The sequence below is a fragment of the Felis catus genome, chromosome A3 (genome assembly GCF_018350175.1).
Source record: "Felis catus isolate Fca126 chromosome A3, F.catus_Fca126_mat1.0, whole genome shotgun sequence".
NCBI classification, from domain to species: domain Eukaryota; kingdom Metazoa; phylum Chordata; class Mammalia; order Carnivora; family Felidae; genus Felis; species Felis catus.
This window is the reverse complement of record NC_058370.1, coordinates 31,819,992-31,841,806: the sequence shown is the minus strand read 5'-3', so window position 1 is coordinate 31,841,806 and position 21,815 is coordinate 31,819,992. Positions and strand designations below refer to the sequence as shown.

At 35.7% G+C, this 21,815-nt stretch overlaps 1 protein-coding gene across 2 annotated transcripts in view; it reads left to right on the top strand.

The window, feature by feature from the left end:
• GPCPD1 (glycerophosphocholine phosphodiesterase 1) overlaps positions 1-21,815 on the top strand; it is a 50,285-nt gene that overhangs the window by 15,945 nt on the left and 12,525 nt on the right. For both annotated transcript variants that reach the window (XM_023251441.2, XM_045053849.1), the window contains exons 5-15: positions 2,000-2,075; positions 3,957-3,998; positions 5,875-5,998; positions 9,809-10,040; positions 12,177-12,339; positions 12,646-12,778; positions 13,507-13,561; positions 15,988-16,080; positions 18,530-18,607; positions 19,336-19,375; positions 20,768-20,829. In XM_023251441.2, the coding sequence (XP_023107209.1) occupies positions 2,000-2,075; positions 3,957-3,998; positions 5,875-5,998; positions 9,809-10,040; positions 12,177-12,339; positions 12,646-12,778; positions 13,507-13,561; positions 15,988-16,080; positions 18,530-18,607; positions 19,336-19,375; positions 20,768-20,829 (1,098 nt within the window). The remainder of the gene's footprint in view (positions 1-1,999; positions 2,076-3,956; positions 3,999-5,874; positions 5,999-9,808; positions 10,041-12,176; positions 12,340-12,645; positions 12,779-13,506; positions 13,562-15,987; positions 16,081-18,529; positions 18,608-19,335; positions 19,376-20,767; positions 20,830-21,815) is intronic.

The window sequence follows — 21,815 nt, the reverse complement described above, 5'->3', positions numbered from 1 at the left end:
ATAGGGCTATTCTTACATGATTAAATGTAGATATTGTAGCTAACACTTTGTAAAGTTCCCCCCCACACCTGAATTAATACAAAAACAAACTCTCTATCCACTTCTTATCCCTGCTGATATTTAATATTATGTTCCTGGCACCCTTTGAAGTCACCTGTGGTTTAGTAACTTCTATAAGACTGTAGATTGCACCATCTTTGTAGCAAAGAGGGTATTTTCTGGGAAGGAGGGCATGCAGGGGAACTGAGAAGAATGGAGGAAGGGAATACATTAGATCTTTCTGGCTGCTGTTTATTGCTAAGAAACATTGTTCCTTTTTTGATATATACATCTGCATCATCTTTTGAGGATTAGAAAGTTTGACGTTTAAAACACAAATACAGAAAAATGTGATAGGGAAAAGTTGTAGTAAAAAATGTCTAGCGGATGTAGGGTTAAATGTATCTCCTTTTTTTTTATTTTTTATTTTTTTAGTGGAAATGAAATTCACCATATTTAAGATGAATAGTTTCACATTAAAAAAAAAAAATTCACGAACATCTGCCCAGTCTACCAGTTCATAAGTGAACCCTTAAAACAGGGAGGAATTCAGCTAGAGAAAATAAAGATTTGCTATATTATCCCAGCATTAATGATTTGAATGAATACCTAATGCTATTTTAGTTTTCAAGTTCAAAGGTTTGCAAGTTTTAAAAAAGATTTCAACCTCTGGTTATTTTTAAGTGGCAGAATTATCTCTTGTGTTTAATTATTTTCTGTGCCTAATTTGTCTCATGCTCATTTGTTCTCATTTGGCACATTTAATACTCATCAATATTGAAATTCTGTAAAATGATATAGAAGAGTATTTAATGTTATCTAAAAGTGTACAGTATATAGAGAGAAACTTCTATGTTCTGTGCTTTTTAAGAGTATGCTTAGGAAAGGGCTTGAAGATTATGTATGACAACATTGACAGTGATTATCCCTAAGTGGTATGATAATGAATGATTTGTTTTTTCTTTTTGCTTCTTTATATTTTATTAAATGTCTTCTGAAGATGTGAAAAGAAGAGAAATGTAAAATACCTTATAAAGTTACAGTTTGAAATTTTGCTTCTAAAATGTGTACTTAAGGGTTTTGGCACATAAGTTTAGTCAATTTTTTTTTTAATTAAAGGGAAATTAGGAAACAGTACTTCAGGCCTTTAGGTGTTGATAGTTCATTTTTTTTTTAATTGCTGATATTAACACATAAAGCTTTATTTTCTTTTTTTAGTAAGAGAGCTTGATAACAGAAGACAATATTAGTTGTCACACTGTATGAGTTTATAAACTCTAAGGCATAGAGTAAAACTAGATGTTAGTTCCCCTTTTATCAAACTTACTCTTCAAAGTTACTCATGTACATGTCTTCTATTTTAGGGTTTTCTGTGCTTTTAGAAACACTGGTTTCTATGAGAAATCTTATGTTCTTCTTGCTATTTACTTACTATAATAAAGCACTTTATTATGCCCTCTAGTTCCTTGAGTAACTTGTGATCGTTGATCTGAAGTACTTGTACCTACTGTTCCTACTATCACAGAGTTTAGGCTTTTTCCAAACACTTGGAGAGTTACTTAAGATGAGCTACTTTATTCCTTGACTGCTGACATAACCAAGCCTAAATTCTATTTGGTGTTAGTTTAACTTAAGACAGAACATCAGCTAAAGATGAAAATTTCTTTTAAAATATTTTGAATATTGTAGGCAGATTTAAGAATAAGGTTAAGATGGTTTTATGTGCCAGTTTCATCTCATTTTTCTCTGTTTACTGCCTCACCCTCATTTTCTTCCAGCACTCATCATGTTTTGTGACCTGGTACATTCCTGATTTCTGACATATAACATTGATAAATAACAAGATGAATCTCTTGGTTTCATATTTAGTATAAGACTTAGGCCACAAACATCTAATGGAGTCATGGGTAGAAAATAAGATCTAAGAAATTATTGCAGACGTTTAACTTTTAAATTGCAGACTATCGGTGGTCCATGCCAAGTCATAGTTCACAAGTGGGAGACTCATCTACAACCACGATCAATAACCCCTTTAGGTATGGGCATTAACTGCATCTGTTTGAGGCATATGCATTAAAGTTACTAATATGCTGCACAATGGCTTAGTGGGATTTAATAAATTTTTATTCTAAAGTTTAAGGTCAATGCATTGTCAGTACTGCAAATTTCACTTAGCATATCATGGATCTTTTAAAACTAAACAGTTCTTAATTGCCTTTCTTTATAAACTTTGTTAGAAATGCTTGCCAAGTTATTTGGGGGGTGGTTAGATTGATTTATTGTGGAATATTTATTTTCATTTGGAGTAGTTACAGAGTTTGTAAAATACCATTCTTCTTGACTGAGCATCCATGGCTTTGATTATTTGCTCAGAGAGCTTCAGAGAACATTTGAGGAAAGAATTAATCCAAAACAAAGATTCTTAAATTTTTAACTTTGAATAGTAAGAGCAGTAGAATAAGTTATCCTTTTTATTGTGTTTTGTTTTGTTTTGTTTTATTTTTAACTAGTAAGTACTTGAATAAGCTTGTATGAACGCATTCAGATTTCTTGGTGGTAGCAGACGTATTTTCCTCCTAATTTACTTAAATACCTGCTGGCTATGTTTAAATGGATAATCAGTTTTGTTTTGTTTTTTAAACATCATTCAGTTTTCTTGTGCCTAAAAATGGCATTTCTCTTCATACAAGTATTTTTGAATTTCCTTTTCCATACTGAGATTATAAAATTTGAAGTTCATTTCACATACGTAAATTCCCCACTTGGATTCATCTGTAAATTGACTCAGTGCTGAAAACTGTTTCTTTTAGTTTCTAGAGAGAATTAGCATTTAAAGATAATAAATGGCTTGCTAGTAGCTATCTTAGATTAGAAAGTAGTGAGAGATCCGGCTTTAGCCTGTGGCAAGGGCACATCTTTGTTTAAACAGATATTTCATTCCATCCTCTTTATTGGATTTTCTTTTTTTGTTGTAATACATTTTTGATAGTATATTTAGAATTTTCGTGATAGTGTACTTTAGAATTATAATAGTCCCATACTGAGGTTGGAAAATAATTAGGTATTAAAGATTAAAAAATAATTTGCGTTTGGAAGCATCTTGCCGTTAAATATATATTTACTTATTGTGAGAAGTGAGATGTTTGTTTCTGGTCTTCTAAAAATTAATGTTATACTTTTAGAAAACATAACTTCTAAACTTAAGAGCTGCGTGAAGTCTACCAAGAATCTTTATTGGAAACTATCACACTTATTTTAAGGAATATATCAGACTTCTGTTTATCGTAAAACTGGGAAAGGAAGTAGAAGGGGAGATAGCGTTTTACTCAAGAAGGTGGGGCTTACCAGCTTTTCTTACTTAGCTGAAATTTCTGTTAGAAGGGAATGTGCTAGCACTTATTCTTTTGGTAGTTCCTCACAGCTCTGTATATGCAGGTAAGTTTGTGCTGTTTGTAAAGCTTGTAGCCGGCTATAGAGAATAGTTGGGGTTTGAGGAGAATTACCTTTTAGATAAGTTCAGAATATGCACTACATAAGAATAAGCATTTTAATTGTGCCAAGACCTTTGGTTTAAACAATCAGCCGGGAGATACTGTTGTCCAGCAGCCTGTCTCATAAATTGGTGGGTGCAGAGGTTTGCCCCAGAGCCTCCAGAGCACCTCTCTGAGGAGTTTTCTTTCTCTTCTTGTAACACCATGAATCATCACCAAGTTTGTAAGCACTTTTACCGTTTGAGAGTCTCCTTAAAAGGGAATTCTTTATTGAGGGCTACAATAAATATGCTTATTCACTTTGGGCTGCTTGTAAATTTTAGATTTAATATTTTTAAAAATCCTTAAGGTGGGTGATTTCTCAGTTGTTCACTCTGTATACATCATGAATTTTAACTAAGTTTTTTTATTTTCCTTCAATTCTAGAAAGTGAAATTATTATTGACGACGGACAATTTGGAATCCACAGTAAGTGAGACTGAGTTTTGAAGATCTTTACTACTGATAATTGAGATGTTACTTTACATTTCATTAGAAACAGCACAGGGAACTATGACAGAGCATGATATTGAAAACAGAGACTAGATCCAAGAAACAAGTACATTCTGTTAAGTAATAGTTTCCGATATAATTCTTAAACTTTAAAATTTTATCCTTTCGGTTTTTATTTGACTGGTGACTTTGGGTATATGAGTTAATGTACTTAACTTGAAAGTATTATACCTAACTGTTAATATATCATCACTTTTTGACATTTATGTTTGATATTAATGTTTCTAAACATTCTAAACTCTTCAGTTAAGCTTGTGCATTTTGTGTATGTGTATACGCATTTACAGTAAGATCCAGATTAAACAAAATGTTCCAGTAATTCTCCTGAGATTTTTAACAATTAACTTACAGTATAGTAGACAATGCTTTTTCTTCTGAATATGTTGAAAATGTTACCCATTCATATATTTTTTTGCTTCAGTAAATATTTCATCCTGAGGGTTTAAGTTGTCTTCAATGACTGGAATTCTCACAGTATAATAGCATTATCATGCTAAACTGCATTTTTATTTTAGAACCTATACTGTAGAAGTCAAAGATAGAAAGGGGGGGGTGAGCAGAATGTGTGCTTGCAGTGACTGTGAACCAGAGATAAATTGCTGATCCTAGGTACTTGTGTTTATGCATTTCAAAAATATACATGCTTTGACAGTATTTGGATAGGAATTTAACTTATTTTCCTTAATTTTATTTGGGATTACAGTATTTATATTACATTGTAAGGTAGCCTAAAATACTTGAATAGCTTTAGCATGTAGTGTTTTAGAGTCTTGTCTTCTTTATTTACAAAAGATTATATTTTTATGTCACATGTTTTAGAGAGCTTGGTTTATGGAGTAGTTTTCTCATGTCCTTAACTATAGTGCATGACATTACATCCCTCTATTGTATGTTAGTTACTATGTGTAGTTATAAATGCATGGCATTTCTTTCCTCCTTTGTAGTTGTTATTCTCTTAAAACTCAGCTTAAGTTAGCTTTCAGGATGAAAAGCCATTTCTCCAACTTTGTCCATTTCTGAGAAGAGTTTAAAATTAAAAAGGATAATGGTTTCTCTTTATTTTTAAGATTTGAAAATTATTAAACCTTTTAAAGTTACACCTAAAGGAAAAGGTTTCTTCTTTTTTTCAAGTCCTGTTGATAAAAAAAAAAAAAAACAAAAAAAACAAAAAAAACTCACGTTCAGAACAGTTGGTAACTCTCTGGTATTTATGAAACTTTCATTACATATGTTAGCAAGAAATTTCAAGTTAAATAATGCTAACACAGTGTTACCATGATCATGCAATTTATTTATGGCAGAAAATATAAATGTGAGAATACATAATTCACTCACAGTTTTGTCCTTACCTTCCCATGTTTGAAGCTTCAGCTGTAGTGATATGACTAGTTTCACCTGCATAGCTCATGTGAAGCTTTGCAAGTGTGATCCCCAGTGAAACAGCTGCTAGGTTAGAGATATTTGGAACATATATTCTTCCAGAAATAGATTTGTATAACTTCGATAATGGATTCAGTGAGAATTTACTCAAGTTTAAATTTAATTTACGTAAGTTGTTACATATGGTTAGTTGTTAATATTCATTTAACTTTTTTCCCCTTAATATAAAAGTGTTTTTCAGTGATAAATTTAAGACTGTCTCTATGTTTGCTTTGAAGAGAACTTCCAGTGATATATAACTTGAGTGTATTAAAATGTGAACATGAACTAGAATTATCAACGTGTGTTGTACTTAACAGATTGCTTCAAAACATATGTATAATAATTACTGTTTTCATATTTACTCTGCCAGATGGTGTTGAAACTCTGGATTCTGGATGGCTGACATGTCAGACTGAAATAAGATTACGTTTGCATTATTCTGAAAAACCTCCTGTCTCAATAACAAAGAAAAAATTAAAGAAATCTAGATTTAGGTATTGCAATGTGTATATGTTACTTAGACCATTTGTTTTTGCTAATGCTGTAGATTTCTTTTCTTTTTTTTTTTTTAATGTTTATTTTTGAGAGAGAGAGTGCACGCACATGAGAGGGGGACAGGTAGAGAGACACACACAGAATCCAAAGCAGACTCCAGGCTCTGAGCTGTCAGCACAGACCCCGACATGGGGCTCAAACTCATGAGCCAGAGATCATGACCTGAGACAAAGGTGGACACTTAACTGACTGAGCCACCCAGGTGCCCCTGACCCATTTGATTTTTAGCCTGTAAGTGTATAAACTAAGAACATAACACACTTATAGATAATGTTACATTTTCTAATTGAAGAGTCTTGTAAGAGTGAACTGCCTCCCTGACTCAGATTGTTACAGTTAAACATACTAGTCTTTTTTTTTTTAATGTTTATTTATTTTTTGAGAGAGAGAGAGAGAGAGAGAGACCAAGCATGAGCAGGGAAGAGGCAGAGAGAGAGGGAGACACAGAATCCAAAGCAGGCTCCAGGCTCCAAGCTCCAAGCTGTCAGCACAGAGCCCGACATGGGGCTTGAACCCACAAACCATGAGATCATGACCTGAGCCAAAGTTGGACACTTAATCAACTGAGCCACTCAGGTGCCCCACTTCTCTTAGTCTTAACTGCTAAATTTGAAACCAGAAAATTTTGCTTTTATATAGATAAGTGATTTCCAAGTGTATGTATCTTTGTAGTTTCTACTATTTAAAATTTCTTAGTGTTGCAGTATTTAAACTTGCCATTTGAGCCCTGCGTTGGGCTCTGTGCTGACAGCTTGGAGCCTGGAGTCTGTTTCAGAGTCTGTGTTTCCCCCTCTGTCTGCCCCTCCCCTGCTCGAGCTCGCTTGCTCTCTCAAAAACATTAAAAAAAAAAAAAAATTTTTTTTTTTTTTTTTTTAAAGAAATTAGTAGATAATTAATGGTTGGGGTTCTGCTTGGATTGCAAATGCATACGGAGTCCTATACCATTCTTGTTTATGTAGAAGTTACTTTGAGTATTTGTATATATTATTGTGTTACTCAGGCTTATATTGGAATCTTTTTGTATAACCATACTTTGGTGGGCTCTACTAATTAAGTAACTGATTCCTATTGAAATAATTGTGTATGGGACACCTGGCTGACTCAGTTGGAAAAGTACGTGACTCTTGATCTCAGGGTCCTGAGTTAGAGCCCCATGCTGGGTGTAGAGATTACTAAAAAAAAAGAAACTTAAAAAAATTCTGCATAACTAGAAATTTGTGTTCTGACCACCTTTCCCCCACCCCCCAATTCATATTAGTGATAGACTAAACCCTCATGGCATAGGAAATAAATTTACCTGCAAGAATATCAGGACTTTAAAAATCTAGCAAAGGTTATACATTTTAACACTTTTTTTTTAATGTTTATTTGTTTTGAGAGAGAGAGAGAGAGACAGAGCGGGAGTGGGGGAAGGGCAGAGAGAGAGGGAGACACAGAATCTGAAGCAGGCTCCAGGCTCTGAGCTGTCAGCACAGAGCCCCCACGCAGGGCTCAAACTCACGAACCATGAGATCATGACCTGAGCCAAAGTTGGACACTCAACTGACTGAGCCACCCAGACACCCCAAAAGCTTATACATTTTAAGTAAAACACTAGACATGTTGTTCTGTCTCATTATCACTAAGTTTTAAATACAAGTTTCTCTTTTATTTGACTTCATCAATAAGGGGAAAGCAGTGTCTCTTTATGATAGATTATAACCTTCATATAGCTACTTAAAGAAAACCTTTAACATAAATGACTAAAATTCTTTCATGGATCCCTTTAAACTTGAAATTTTTTATTTTATTAAATCTTTTTTTTTATGCTAAAACACATTGCTGTTAGCAAAATTGTCATTTTTTATTTTTATTTTATTTTTTTTAATGTTTATTTATGAAAGGGGAGAGACAGAAAGTGAGCAGGAGAGGGGCAGAGAGAGGGAGACACAGAATCTGAAGTAGGCTCCAGGCTCTGAGCGGTTAGCACAGAGGCTGACGTGAGGCTTGAACTGACAGTCTGTGAGATCATGACCTGAGTGAAGTCGGTCACCCAACTGAGCCACCCAGGTGCCCTAATAGTCATTTTTAAAAAAATCTTTATGCCTTTCTTGCCCACTTATTACTATGCAGTTGTGATCTCTTTTCGTATATCCTGGTAGAGAATGTTTGTTCCTTCAGGCTAACTAATAGTTGTCCAGAACTCTTAAGAGTTAGACTTCTGAGAAAAGATGATTTTTGTTTCTATTATTAAAATACTACTCTTGATTTTACTGTGTGATTATAGAACAGTATTGCTAATTGAGTTGTGTAGATATACCCTCTGAGAGACCTTGGGCCTCAGCAGTGGTTGGAGGCAGTAGGTTATGTAGAGAGAGCAGGCCCCACTAATACAGTTCCATTATTTGTGTTATCAGATCTCATTTAAATCTAGAGTGAAAAGTTTTCATACCTTAACTGTTACTCTATACAGCAGGTAACATCACTTCTATGTTCATAGTTTATAATTGTTTAATCTATGTACACTTTTTTCTTTTTTCTTTTGTAATGTTTATTTTTGAGAGAGAGAATGAGAACGAGTGGGGGAGGGGTACAGAGAGAGAGAGAGAGGGAGACACAGTATCTGAAGCAGGCTCCAGGCTCCGAGCTGTCTGCATAGAGCCCGATGTGGGGCTTGAACTTGTGAGATCATGACCTGAGCTGAAGTTGGACGCTTAACCAGCTGAGACACCCAGGCGCTCCTAATCTATGTACATTTCAATTGGTGCAAGAAATATTCTAGAATTGAGTTGACTCTTTGGCATTACAAGTATGCTATGCAAGTAATTGTTTTTCATTGGGAGGAGACTGGTTTTTGTGGCTCTGTGGCTTAGACAGTTTGGTCTTTGTTTTCATTGCTTGAAGCCTATAAAAAGTTTTAGACTCTTGGTCTGTTTTTTGTTCACTTGTTTCATTTAGAAAGCACATAAATATAAATACATAACACATGTAAAAAGTATGCATACACACAAATAGATTTAATACAATATTTTTCCTTAATAATGTACTTTTCCCAGAGTACCTGGACTCACTGTGGATAAGGTAGAAGAAAAGGGAAAAGTTTTAATTTACAGCCTCAAACTCTAGTCTTTTAATGTACACTAACAATATGGTTCAGTTTTATGCTTGTTTTATACGTATGTTCCTTAGTAAGACATTTCAGAAGAATTTGACATGGCCAGTTATAAATGAGATAATAGTAAATGCCTCTGTAGATTCAGTTTTTTAAAAAACAATGAAAACAACTTCAGGCATAATGAGCACGTATCTTGTTTTTTTTAATACTTTGCAGAAATATATGTAGATAAAAACATGAGTATTTTATGAAACAACTAATGCCATAACCTGTAGTATGATGCAGTCTTGTATAATATGGTATTTGTGTTATTTAAAGAATTAGCATATTCAAGGAAAACTTGTTTTTTAATTAAAAAAAAATTTTTTAACATTCATTTTTGAGAAAGAGTGTGAGTGGAAGAGGGGCAGAGAGAGAGGAGGACACAGAATCTGAAGCAGGCTCCAGGCTCTGAGCTGTCAGCACAGAGCCCGATGCAGGGCTTGAACTCACGGACCGCGAGATCATGACCCGAACCGAAGTCAGGGGCTTAATCAATTGAGCCACCAGGTGCCCCCAGGGAACACTTTTGAATTTAGCATTTAGGTAACATTTGTATGAGTTTTCCTCTTCCATTTTTGTTTTTTGCATTTCATTAGTTTTTCCTTTCATGTAGGGTAAAGTTGACACTAGAGGGCTTGGAAGAAGATGACGATGATAGGGTGTCTCCTACTGTTCTTCACAAAATGTCCAACAGCCTGGAGATATCCTTAATAAGCGACAATGAATTCAAGTGCAGGCATTCGCAGCCAGAGTGTGGGTATGGCTTACAGCCCGATCGTTGGACAGAGTACAGCATACAGACAATGGAACCAGATAACCTGGAACTAATATTTGATTTTTTTGAGGTAAGTGATTATTTCACTGAGGGGATTGAGAAAGAATGCAAGCATGGGCTTATTTTTATATGTTTTAATTTTTGTAGTCTGATTTGTGTAAACCCATGATCATACATCTTTTTAGATGTTTATTCTATACATTTTAGCAGGCTTAAAAAACTTGGAGTTGATAGACTCAAGTACTATAAAAAGAATTTCAGCTGAATTGATGTTTTACATCAATGTAAGTGCCTGTTTTTTTGTTTTTTTTTAAATATTTTTAACGTTTTATTTTTTATTCTTTTTTGTTTTGTTTTGTTTTATTTATTTTGAGAGAGAGAGCAAGGGAGAGGGGCAGAGGGAGTGAGAGAGTCCCAAGCAGGCTCTGCACTGTCAGCACAGAGCCTGATGCAGGGCTCGATCTCACAGACTATGAGGTCATGACCTGAGCTGAAATCAAGAGTCACTCAACCCACTGATCTACCCAGGCGCCCCAAAGAATTTTTTATTTTTAAGTAATCTCTGCACCCAACATGGTGCTTGAACTCACAACCCTGAGATCAAGAGTCACGTGCTCTTCCAATGGAGCCAACCAGGTGCCCCTGTGCCTGTTTTTTTTTTTTTTTTTTTTTTTAAATTTTTTTTTTCAACGTTTTTATTTATTTTTGGGACAGAGAGACAGAGCATGAACGGGGGAGGGGCAGAGAGAGAGGGAGACACAGAATCGGAAACAGGCTCCAGGCTCTGAGCCATCAGCCCAGAGCCTGACGCGGGGCTCGAACTCACAGACCGCGAGATCGTGACCTGGCTGAAGTCAGACGCTTAACCGACTGCGCCACCCAGGCGCCCCCCCCCCCCCCCCCCGTTCCTGTTCTAAATGTAAATGAATAATATCCAAAGGAGCCGCTAAGGGTAAATAGAGGGACAAGCAGACTGTATAACTATTGGTGGGCAACCCAGTGTAACCAGCATGATTGTGTCCTCTTTATGACTGAAGTCTGTGGTTTATTGAGGCATTTTATTATAAGAATGCATCATAACAGTGAACTCAGTTTTGCAACTTTACTTGATATTATAAATATGTAGTAAAACATAGTTACTGTGAAAATTGCGCCAGGTTGTTTAGAATCTGCTACCAGCTTTCTAGAGCTGCTTGTGACTCTCAGCATTAGAGCTCTCTGGCTTGCTGGCTGTACAGGTGCTCTCCTCTCTACAAGTCATGCGGGGTCCTCCACTGAGGTCCTTGCTTTATTGTGCCTGGCTAGTAGTTATGTGTACTGCTTTCCTGACACTCTTGCTCTTTGTCACTTGCACTCCCATTTCCATTAGATTAGAGCACCTAACCACAGTTTTGTGAAAATAGCAGAATACAGAATGGATTTAAGCTCGCAGGTAGCGCCTGTTACCCATAATTAAAATCATTATAGTCTTCAAGTTTTAATAGTCTTTATGCATAGCTGTTGCAACTGGCATTTTGGCTACCTTGCATTGTATGGGATTTAAAGTGTTCCTTTCAAAAAACTACAATAATTCTATTTTTTAAAAAAATCTCTGATTCAGTGTTCCCTAAGTAATAAGATCTGTGGGACTTTATTATAAAAATGTGAGGTTTTGGTTGACTGTTTCCTTATTTCTTCAGGACCTACCTTTTAATACTCTCTTGAACATCCTAACTTCCTTTTCATTTGGTGAGCAGTTTTGGAAATACTATTTCTTTCATAGATTAGGCTGATAAAATATCCAGTGTAATCTCAAAGTGAGTATTCAGTTTCCTAGAGAGTTAACTATCCCTTTATGTCACCTGTGTGGATTCATTTTTAGAGAATATAATACACATTAACAGCCCACTACAGATACTTATTAGTCTTTGAATGTAGAAGTACTTAGAAACTTCATCAGTGTTTTAAATTCATCTAATACATGTTAGAGGATCAGAAGTGCAAATCAACAGTTACAACTAATCAAGTACCATATAAAATCTTAAAATATTATATATTAAAAGAAAATGTATCTTTTATATTACAAAGAAGCTATCTGAATTACTTGAATATAAGTTTGATTCATATTCTATGGATCTTCCTCCATAGGTTCTGAATTAATGGAAAATATTGAAGTATAAGAAATTGAATTCATACCTCTTTTTTTTTTTTTTTTTTCCCCCCCCAGGAAGATCTCAGTGAACACGTAGTTCAGGGTGATGCTCTTCCTGGACACGTGGGGACAGCATGTCTCTTATCATCCACCATTGCTGAGAGTGGGAAGAGTGCTGGAATTCTCACTCTTCCCATCATGAGCAGAAATTCCAGAAAAACAATAGGCAAAGTGAGAGGTAAGCCTGGAGAAGCAGAGGGTCCCTTTACAAATGAGCAAAGATTAAGTTCAAATTTTAGCTAGGGTCAAATTGAGCTTTTGCGAATGGTGGTGATTAAATTAATAATTTGTTTTAGAATACTACTATAGTAACAAGGGGCATCAATTACATTTTCTGGAAGCTTTATTTGAATCAGTTTTGACTTGTTATTTTCTATTTGATAAAGTTGGTTTGATTGGTATTGAAATGTAGTGCCATTTAAATGTTCATCGTGGCCTTTTTAATCATCTTTGTCTTTGTTTCTCCCCTTTTTTTCTATGAAAGTTGACTATATAATTATTAAGCCATTGCCAGGATACAGTTGTGATATGAAATCTTCATTTTCCAAGTATTGGAAGCCAAGAACACCACTGGATGTTGGACATCGTGGTGCAGGGAATTCTACAACAACTGCTCAGTAGGTTGACTATTTGAGTGGTATTAGCATTTGGTAGCTTATGCATGGTAAGGTTCCATTGGTTTGGCCCACTAAAGGTCAAATGAGCCTTTTATTATTACCTGGGATTTAATGTAATTTGGTGATTAGGGTTCCCAATTCAAATTAATTGGAGACTCTCTCCTAAGACTGTCTGGTTAATCTGATGTCTGCTGAACTGATGTCGAGAGGGACATTAACAAGAGAAATCCAGGAAAGCTTGATGCGGGGAGGCAGCCCAAACCTCAGTCTGTGTGTTGTGATCCCAGCTTTTGGCATGCTTCCCTTTCTGGGGCTCAGTTTCCTCACCTATTCTCAGTATCATTTACATACTTCTGCCCTGCTGGGTGTCAGCCTTTCCCCACTCCCCATGGTCTGCACCATTGCAAGGAGCAAGTATCTGCGTCTCTCATACTTCATGTCGCTGCAAGATTGTTTTCCTTGATAGGTCAACTCACTTGGGGAGGTATGCGTGGGTGTGGGATATGTTTATATTAAGCTTGTAAATACCTATAATCATTAGAGCTCGCATTTATGGGATAAATGCATACACCAACTAAGTGATGGTCACAATCTTAATTTGGTGGTGGCAGAAGTAGCCTCGAAACAGGATAAGAACTGTTTCCATTGTTGAAGATAGAGTTGGTTTATCACATTTGTTTTGTCTTTTCTATAGTGGATGACAACTATATATAGTTCTTCTCTTTCAGGCTTGCTAAAGTTCAAGAGAATACTATTGCTTCTTTGAGAAATGCTGCTAGTCATGTAAGTGACCCTCTCTTCTTTTAAACAACTTGGGAATATTGGTCCAAAGGTAGGAAAGTAGAGAAATGTGGGCCTGGGGAGTCTCTTCCATTAGTAGCTTAAAAAAGTTAAGTAGGTTGAAACTGTATGCTTCTTCTGAATGTATATCTAAGTGAAGATAAAGTATCTCTAAGCATTTGTTTTTAGATTCTTGGTGAAGATTGGCATGAAAACAATGGAATCATTAGCATCTCTGTTTGAGGTTACAAGTTTTGAGTGAGGGGGGCAAGGAAAACATTCCCCAGTAAGCATTCGTTTTCATTAACTCAGTAATGTGCTTATTCAGATACTTTGGAAATAATGCTTATAGAAGGATTTGATAGTGGTTTTATGTTAACATTTAAGTCTGTCAGTTTATGTCCTGCATACCATCTTGATTAGTTAAATTATGTTAAATTAAGAAATTTATCCAGTTATAAAGTGTCCATTTTTTAGCTTGTAGTTTTTTCCAGCAACTGCAACTTGACATATTTAATCAAGAACCTGAGATTCCCCTGTGGCTCCCTGCTGCCCTGTACCTGACTAAAAGGCCTCATGCTCCCAAGTTAGGCTAAGGTGAAAACGGAGGACCATCTCATGCTCTTATTATCATTTTTTTCCCCACAGTGTCCTCCACATGCCTTAAACTTTGCCTTTTAAAAAAGAGTTCAGCAAGTAAACTTGATTAGAGAGATGTTTAACTTTATCACTTATATGAGCACACTTATTCTAAGACATAGTTTTTCATATTTTAGCATCTCTAAAATGGGTATGGATTTTACAACTATCTTAACCTTGCATCATGGTTTGGCACCATTTTTTCCCCTTTTAGTTGTATATAAATGTTGCATTTTATAGTTCATTACATCTTACATTAATTATTTTAATGTTTAAAAATATTAATAGTGGACACTTCTGTCTTTGTGTTGAAAGGATTATATTAAATCTATGAGTATATTGGGCTCTAGTTCATCATTTGGAACCAGTTTTAGTTCATTGTAGCTAACTGTTCTAAACATTGGTTTATTAGCTGTAAGTACGTGAAGATCCCTGTTAAGGAACTTTAGCTGTCTCCATGCTTTTTGAGAGAGGATGTCATTAAGCCTTTTTTTCTTCCATGTTCTGATGAGATCCTTTGTAATTCATGCTGATCACATTTCAGAATGCCATATGCAAGTTATTAATGGCTTATTTGTTTTAATGTTACAAATGTCCCTGTAGAGGTTCTGGTACGTTATTGGCTTATTTTTTAGAGCTCACTCACACATGGATTTTGGGATCAAGTTTTATCACTTGGTAAAATTATCTTCCTGAAGGATGGTGATCCTGTAAAGTTAAACATTTAAACTAAAGAGCTACATAATTCGTTTAATTTTTGTAATTATTTAAGGGTGCTTGGGTTTGTTCTCTTCGGTAGAAAAGCTTTGTGTTATTGTCTTGTTTACAATACTAGAAGAAGGTAAACTTATTTCTTGCTTCAGAAGCCATTAAGGAAATGGGCTCCTTCGATTCTAGTCTGGGATCCACGTGTGCTCACAAGTTGAATACCCTCCGTGACCTAAAGCTCGGGGAGGGGTGCAAGTGTATCATCCGTCCCCACACAGCACTTCTCTGGGATGCAGTATCGAACAGAATTCTCAGACCTTGTTTCCTTTGATCCCAACTGGCTTTCTTTCAGTGAACTCACACCTTTGTGGGTCAGTTTATGTTCTCAGCTTTATTTGAATTAATTCTTATGTCAGAGTGGGTCCGACTTGGAAAAATGCATCCTTAACTCATTCTTGTCGTCCTCCATCCTGTTGCGGCTCTGTCCGGAGATTGGGCTTGTGCGGTGCAGTTCTTGACCCCATTGCTGCTCTCTGTGTTTTCAGCAGCACCGTCCTTTCCTCTTGACGCTGCTTCTGGGGTTTTGCCTGGAAGGGCTGGAAGGTGTGCTGCTCACGTTCAGCAGGGAGCAGAGCTAAGGCACGGCAGTTTACTCCTTTCCCTCCTCATTTCCAAGGGCCAGCTGTCCAGCTCTGGGACCTAGGGGCAAGAAGGCACCAGCTGGCCCTGTACTCCTGGCTCTTGGTGGACTCCATTTCTGCTAATAGCAGTGGTGGAGGTGACAGGCCGGCCGTTGCCACAGAGTGGCCCTGGGATGTGTTCAAGAAGATCAGTGCCCATATTTTTGCCAGGAAAAAATTGCTATGCTATCACAATGAAGTAAATACTTAAAATTATTTTCGGAGAAGAAATTATTTTTAGAAAAAGCTTGAAGTGTAACATTAATTCACGAGGAGTTTTTTTGTTTTTATGTACAAGTCTGTAAGTTTATAGTGAACAGTAAATTTTTTACGTCCTTGTAGTTTTGGATGTATTGTGGGCCAGGTAGTGTTTTTCAAATCCCTGTTTCCTTTATTTGTTAGGGTGCAGCCTTTGTAGAATTTGATGTACATCTTTCAAAAGATTTTGTGCCTGTGGTGTATCATGATCTCACCTGTTGTTTGACAATGAAAAAGGTATGTTGAAATTCCTTCATTTTTAACTCTTAGAGTTACTTAGGTTTGAACACTAGAAAGTTGGTTTTATGTATATGTATATATTTAGTTATTAAGTAGAGTTGATCAGTTCATTTTCTTAGTTGATTACTACCAATTCTTTCCTCTGTCAAGCTTTTGCAACATCAAGAGAGTGAGGAGACAGGAATAATAATTCCCTAGAGCAGGATCTCTGTACTGCTCAATTTGCTTTTTTCTGTTACCTAACAAAAGGACGTTCCAGGTGCCTTTTATGTCAGTCTGCCACTGTTCCTGTATTGAAGCAAGAGAGGAAGCTTTTATAGTGTCTATTTTCTAGGCTCCCTTCTGTTTCTGCCTCCAGCTTTTTCTCAAATTATTTAATATGCTAATATGATTTGGCAAAATGAGAAGAGCCACAGTGGAAAAATGCTTTGGAGCCAGATAGTGGAGGACCTCAGTAATGGGGTGTAGACCTAAGAGCTGGGGAGATGTGACAGACTTTTGAGCCAGGAAGGGAAATGTTCAGAACTAAACTTCCCGGTGTAAGTACTTGATATAAGGGGAATTTAAGAGGACAGAAACGAGAGACAGGGAGAGTGGTAATGTGGCCAGAGGTACAGTATGCCTGGACTGGAGTGGAGATAGAATGGAGAATGGCATGGTGGAGGATAGAGTCCAGAAGATTTGAAAATCCATATAGTTTCTTAAAAATTGTAATTGTTGTGTAAATGTAATTGATAATTACATAGTGCTTAAACTTTAGTATACCGATTAAGTGATTTCTTAAGGACTTAAACTAGGAGGGATCATTTGCCATTTTCTTTAAAATTGTTGAGTATCATTTTCTTTTGAGATGATTTAAAGTTCAGGCTAATTTGCTATCATGTATGATGTTCTACCAGACACTATTGTTGTGGTATATGTGGATATGGCAAGGCACCTGGCTCTGCCTACTCGTGAATTCGAATCAGTCATGGGGATTCGGATTAGTATGATGTATAGAAAAGCATGGTTTTGTTTCTGTGAAATGGTATTAGGAGAAGGAGGGGAGGATATATATGCACCTGTTTAGATGATAGAGGTAAAATATAACTTAGTAGAAAAGGAGCAGATGGTTTTGCCATGGGGGAAAAAATCAGTGCAAAATAGAAAAAGAAGGAATGGAGAACTAAAGATCTTAGTAACCAAGATGGAGGTTAATGAATCCAGCTGTAATTTCTAAAAATCTGTGAGAGTTACCTGAAGAGTATTACTGATCCTATTGTTAATCAGATTTTGTCTTGCTCTTCAGTTGAACCTGGATGATGAATTAGGGAATGAAAGTATCAAATTGTATGTATTTTTAGTTTTAATTTTTAAGCAAGTATTTTAAGCAAGTACTTTAAGCAAGTTTTATTTCATAAAATAAATTCATGTTCATTATAAAACAGCAGAAGGGGCGCTTGGGTGGTTTAGTTGGTTAAGTGTCCGACTCTTTATTTCAGCTAAGGTCGTGATCTCACGGTTTGTGAGTTTGAGCCCTGCTTTGGGCTCTGTGCTCACAGTGCAGAGCCTGCTTTGTGTTCCCTCCCTCCCTCCCTCCCTCCCTCCCTCCCTCCCTCTCTCTCTCTCTCTCTCTCTCTCTCTCTCTCTCTCTTCCCCCCCCCTTTCAAAATAAATAAACTTAAAAAAAAACTGCAAAAGATTATGAAGAGTAAGCCTTCCTTTTTCCCCTTTTTCCTTGGTCACACACTCTTACTCTTAATAGTTTATTTTGTATCCTTCTAGAAAAGCTTTATGCATACATGGCTTCGTACCATATGTACATGAATGAATATACATGTAAAGGATTTAGCATATTTGTTGAAGATTTATTGGTGGTCCATTAACTCATGCCTGAACAATGTGACATGATATGGTATTAAAATATAAAACATTTGCTCATGGGGAAAACATAATAGATTAGAGTTCCTATTACATATTACTGCTTAGCACTAATCAGACATTTGTTTCCCGTGACCATTGATTTCTGTGGCTATTTTTAAGCAACTTAAGTATGAAAGATTGAGAAAAGTTTAGAAATTTACTGACAGAAATTAATCCTTACATAGTAATTGTACATGTTGATTGTGTAGTCATGTAACATGGATATATAGGTCAAATAAAAGGTGAACAGAGTGACAGGAAGTAGGGGAAAAGAACTGATTTCTGGCTTTGTTCTCTGTGTCTTCAGGGCCCTATCCTCCCCCCAGCTGTTATTTTCTTCCAGGCACTCCCACCTACATCAAAAACAAAAGCCAGAATTTAAGAGCTGGAAGGTGGTGCTAAAAGAGAGGAGCTCCCCTACGTGGGCTCACTGTGGCCACTGAACAATTATTCTCATCATTCACTAAGTTGGGATGTTAGGTCTGACTAGGGTCAACATTAAGTAATAATTTGAGGCTTATTTTTCTCTTTATTTTCTTTTTAGAAATTTGATGCTGATCCAGTTGAATTATTTGAAATTCCAGTAAAGGAATTAACATTTGACCAACTCCAGTTGTTAAAGGTAGTCACAATAGCATACAGTGTAAATGATCTTTCAGTTTTAGAATGATTTATACTTACCTGTTTATGGTAGTGTTCTCTTTGTGCATGGAGATGACTGTATATTCAGCATGTATAGAGTGTATGCTTTGATTTTCTGTTCTGTTAGGAAAAATGGGTTTGTGCTGATCCATTTGTCTTCTCTAACAGTTTCCATGGACCCCACTGTTTCTGCATATGTGAAGGGGCTTGGCTCTAATCCTTTGTAGGTGGACCATAAGGGCTAGCCCTTCTTTCTCATTCGTAGTCTCAGGTCGCCTCTGGTCGGCATTAGCCCTTCTTTATCTAACTGTCTTTATTTTATAGTTGGCCTTTTATGCTGTCCTTGGTTTTTATATTTCTGTTACTATCTAAGCTTTGTGTATCTTTTATACCATGTAATTTTATATGATGACTCTTCCTGTTCTCGTTAGATACCTAAATAAATGGTTGATTGAATATAAACACTTTCTTAAGAATTTTTATTTATATTCTTCTCCCCTACTTGGGTATTTGATCATGATCTTATGTGTATGTATGCACATATGAAATATATACAGTTGTTAGTGATTATTCTTACTAATAATTCTACATTTTACAGTTTTCTTTAACTTGCTAGCTTTTCAAGTTACAGTTCTGTTAACCATACACCTTCATAAACTAAGACTTTTTTCCAATTGCATTTTGTGTGTGTGTGTGTGTGTTTTCTAGCTCGCTCATGTGACTGCACTGAAATCTAAAGATCTGAAAGGTATGTACCGATATGGAAGCGCTGTTTTCATTTCATAGTTAACATATATATGGTATTTCCTTATTCTTTTTAACTACTGTTGGTCATTTTAATGTGTATAATACTGGGCTATCTAAATAGTTTTATAGATATGAGGTCTTTATGTATATTTTCAAATGCATTTATGTCGTGTGTATAGTAATTACATGTTTTTACTGTTACGAGTTTTCTTAGCTTGATCATCAAAGTTCTTTATGATTTTGTACCTATCATTCTTTCTAAACATTCTTTTTCTTTTCTCTTTCCAAACATTTGTAACCATGACAAAATAGAGGAAAAATCAAGTATAGAAGCTGGCTCCAGAACCAGCAGTTTGAATCCAGTTCTAATATTTACCTACTGTAACCTTGGGCAGGTTACTTTAACCACTCTGTGCCTCAGTTTCCCCAAAGCTTGTCCTGCCTGTGGAATCCCTTTGTAACTCCACTTTGTACTCTCACAGAACTTTATAGTTTGTGTCATTCATTTGAGATTTAGTGGATCCTTTTTTTAACCCTTTATTCTGTACATGTCCTGTCTCTTCAACTAGAATGTAAACCTCTCTAGGGTGGGAAAAATGTTTTTGTATTCCCTGAGACACTTACAGTGCTCTGTATATAGTAGGTGCTCGTTAGATGTTTACTTGCAGTGGTGATAACAGGATAGTTGAAATGCCTTTATGAAGAAATTGTGAAGTGCTAAAGACCAAAGTGTATCCCTAGAGCATAGATAGGACTTTCTAAGCTTTGTAGCTATTTCATGACTGTTAAAAATAAAATATATTTTATTCATTTAATTTATTAGTATTACTTAATATTTACGTGGAAAATATTATATGACTTTAGTCTTTGTAATACACTTTTTTTTTAAGAAAGGAAAAGTTGAAAAGTTTGATATTAAATTTTTTTGCCCTCTTGGAAAAAAATTCTTACATGTTTTGAGATAAAATTTGAATTAAATGGTAGTGGTAACAAAAGCACAATGGTAGCTTTAGATTCTCTTAATTTCTAGCTTCTAAACTGATTTTGATATTTCAAATAGAAGCCTTAGCAAGAGGACCCTGCTCTTTAATTCCATTGAGAAATAACTAATTACTGCTGGTGACTACTTTGTAAAAGTAGTAAGAAATAATCACTGTTGGACTCTCAAACTTGGTGTTTCTATGAAATGTTGCAAACTAGTCTTCATAAAGGATGCTTATTTCAAAATGGAGGTTTTATAAACATAATAAATATACGAGCTTTCAAAAAATACTGCATAAAAAGGATCTCCTAATTACCTCTACATCTCTTTCTTTGTCCTAAGAGTTTAGGAAAAGATCTTAGTGATAAAATGGTATTTTATCTACTGAGTTTTTATGATTTAAAATTTCAGAATCTGTGGTTGAGGAAGAAAATTCTTTTTCTGAAAATCAGCCATTTCCTTCTCTTAAGATGGTAAGTTTCTTAGGAAAACTAGCACAAGACTTACTTCATTCATTCTGTTATAACTTGAATAATTTATTTTGGGCACTAACAAGGCTGTGTCAAGGACAAGATTTATAAAAACTTGTTATTGATTCTTTTTAGAGAAGATACATTTTTGGTTTGTGTACCTATCCTACTTTTCTTTTTTTTTTTTTTTTTTTTTTTTTAAGAATAATTCACCTGCTCAAACGAATAAAAATGCTCACCTCAATGGGTTAATTTGGTAAGAATAGGAAATTCACACATTTCTGTATATAAACAAGAAGTAGAAGGCACAGAAAAAAGGGGTGAGAGGGACATGTGATGGTGGGAGAGGTATTTTTACAGTGTTTAAAACTGTTCCTGGGGCATCTGGCTGGCTCACTTGGAGGAGCCTGCAATTCTTGATCTTGGGGTCGTGAGTTCTAGCCCCACGTTGGGTGTAGAGATTATTTAAATAAATAAAAACTTGAAAAAAAACCAAACTGTTCCTTAGCGTTTGGAGAGAAATGAGATTGTCCAACCAAAGAAAATGAGTACCCTGGTTACATAAAATGAGACACAAATTTCGAGAACTCCCCTGAGAAAACATAACAAATACTAGCATGAGGATTTAAAAACTAGACACAATTCATACAGGAATCCCTTTAATATTATCAGGCAAGCCTATATGGATGCCAGGCACTCCTTGGTCATGCTGGGTCTGCTTTTTTTCCCACTGGCTCCATTTCCTAACTTCTGCTTTTCTCCATTGTCTTTTTCTGGTGATGTCAGGTACAGTAGATATATCTTAGGCAACAGTATATCATTTCAGTTTATCATGATTATTCACCCTACAGAGGAAGCTACCAGAGAGCTCCTAAAGTGGACATTGTTGTAGTGTGTTTAAAACCTGATTGGAGTAATTTTTCAGTTATTTATGAAGCTCAGTTAAGTTACATCATTTCTTCTAGTTCAGAATTCTGAAATCATTTGGT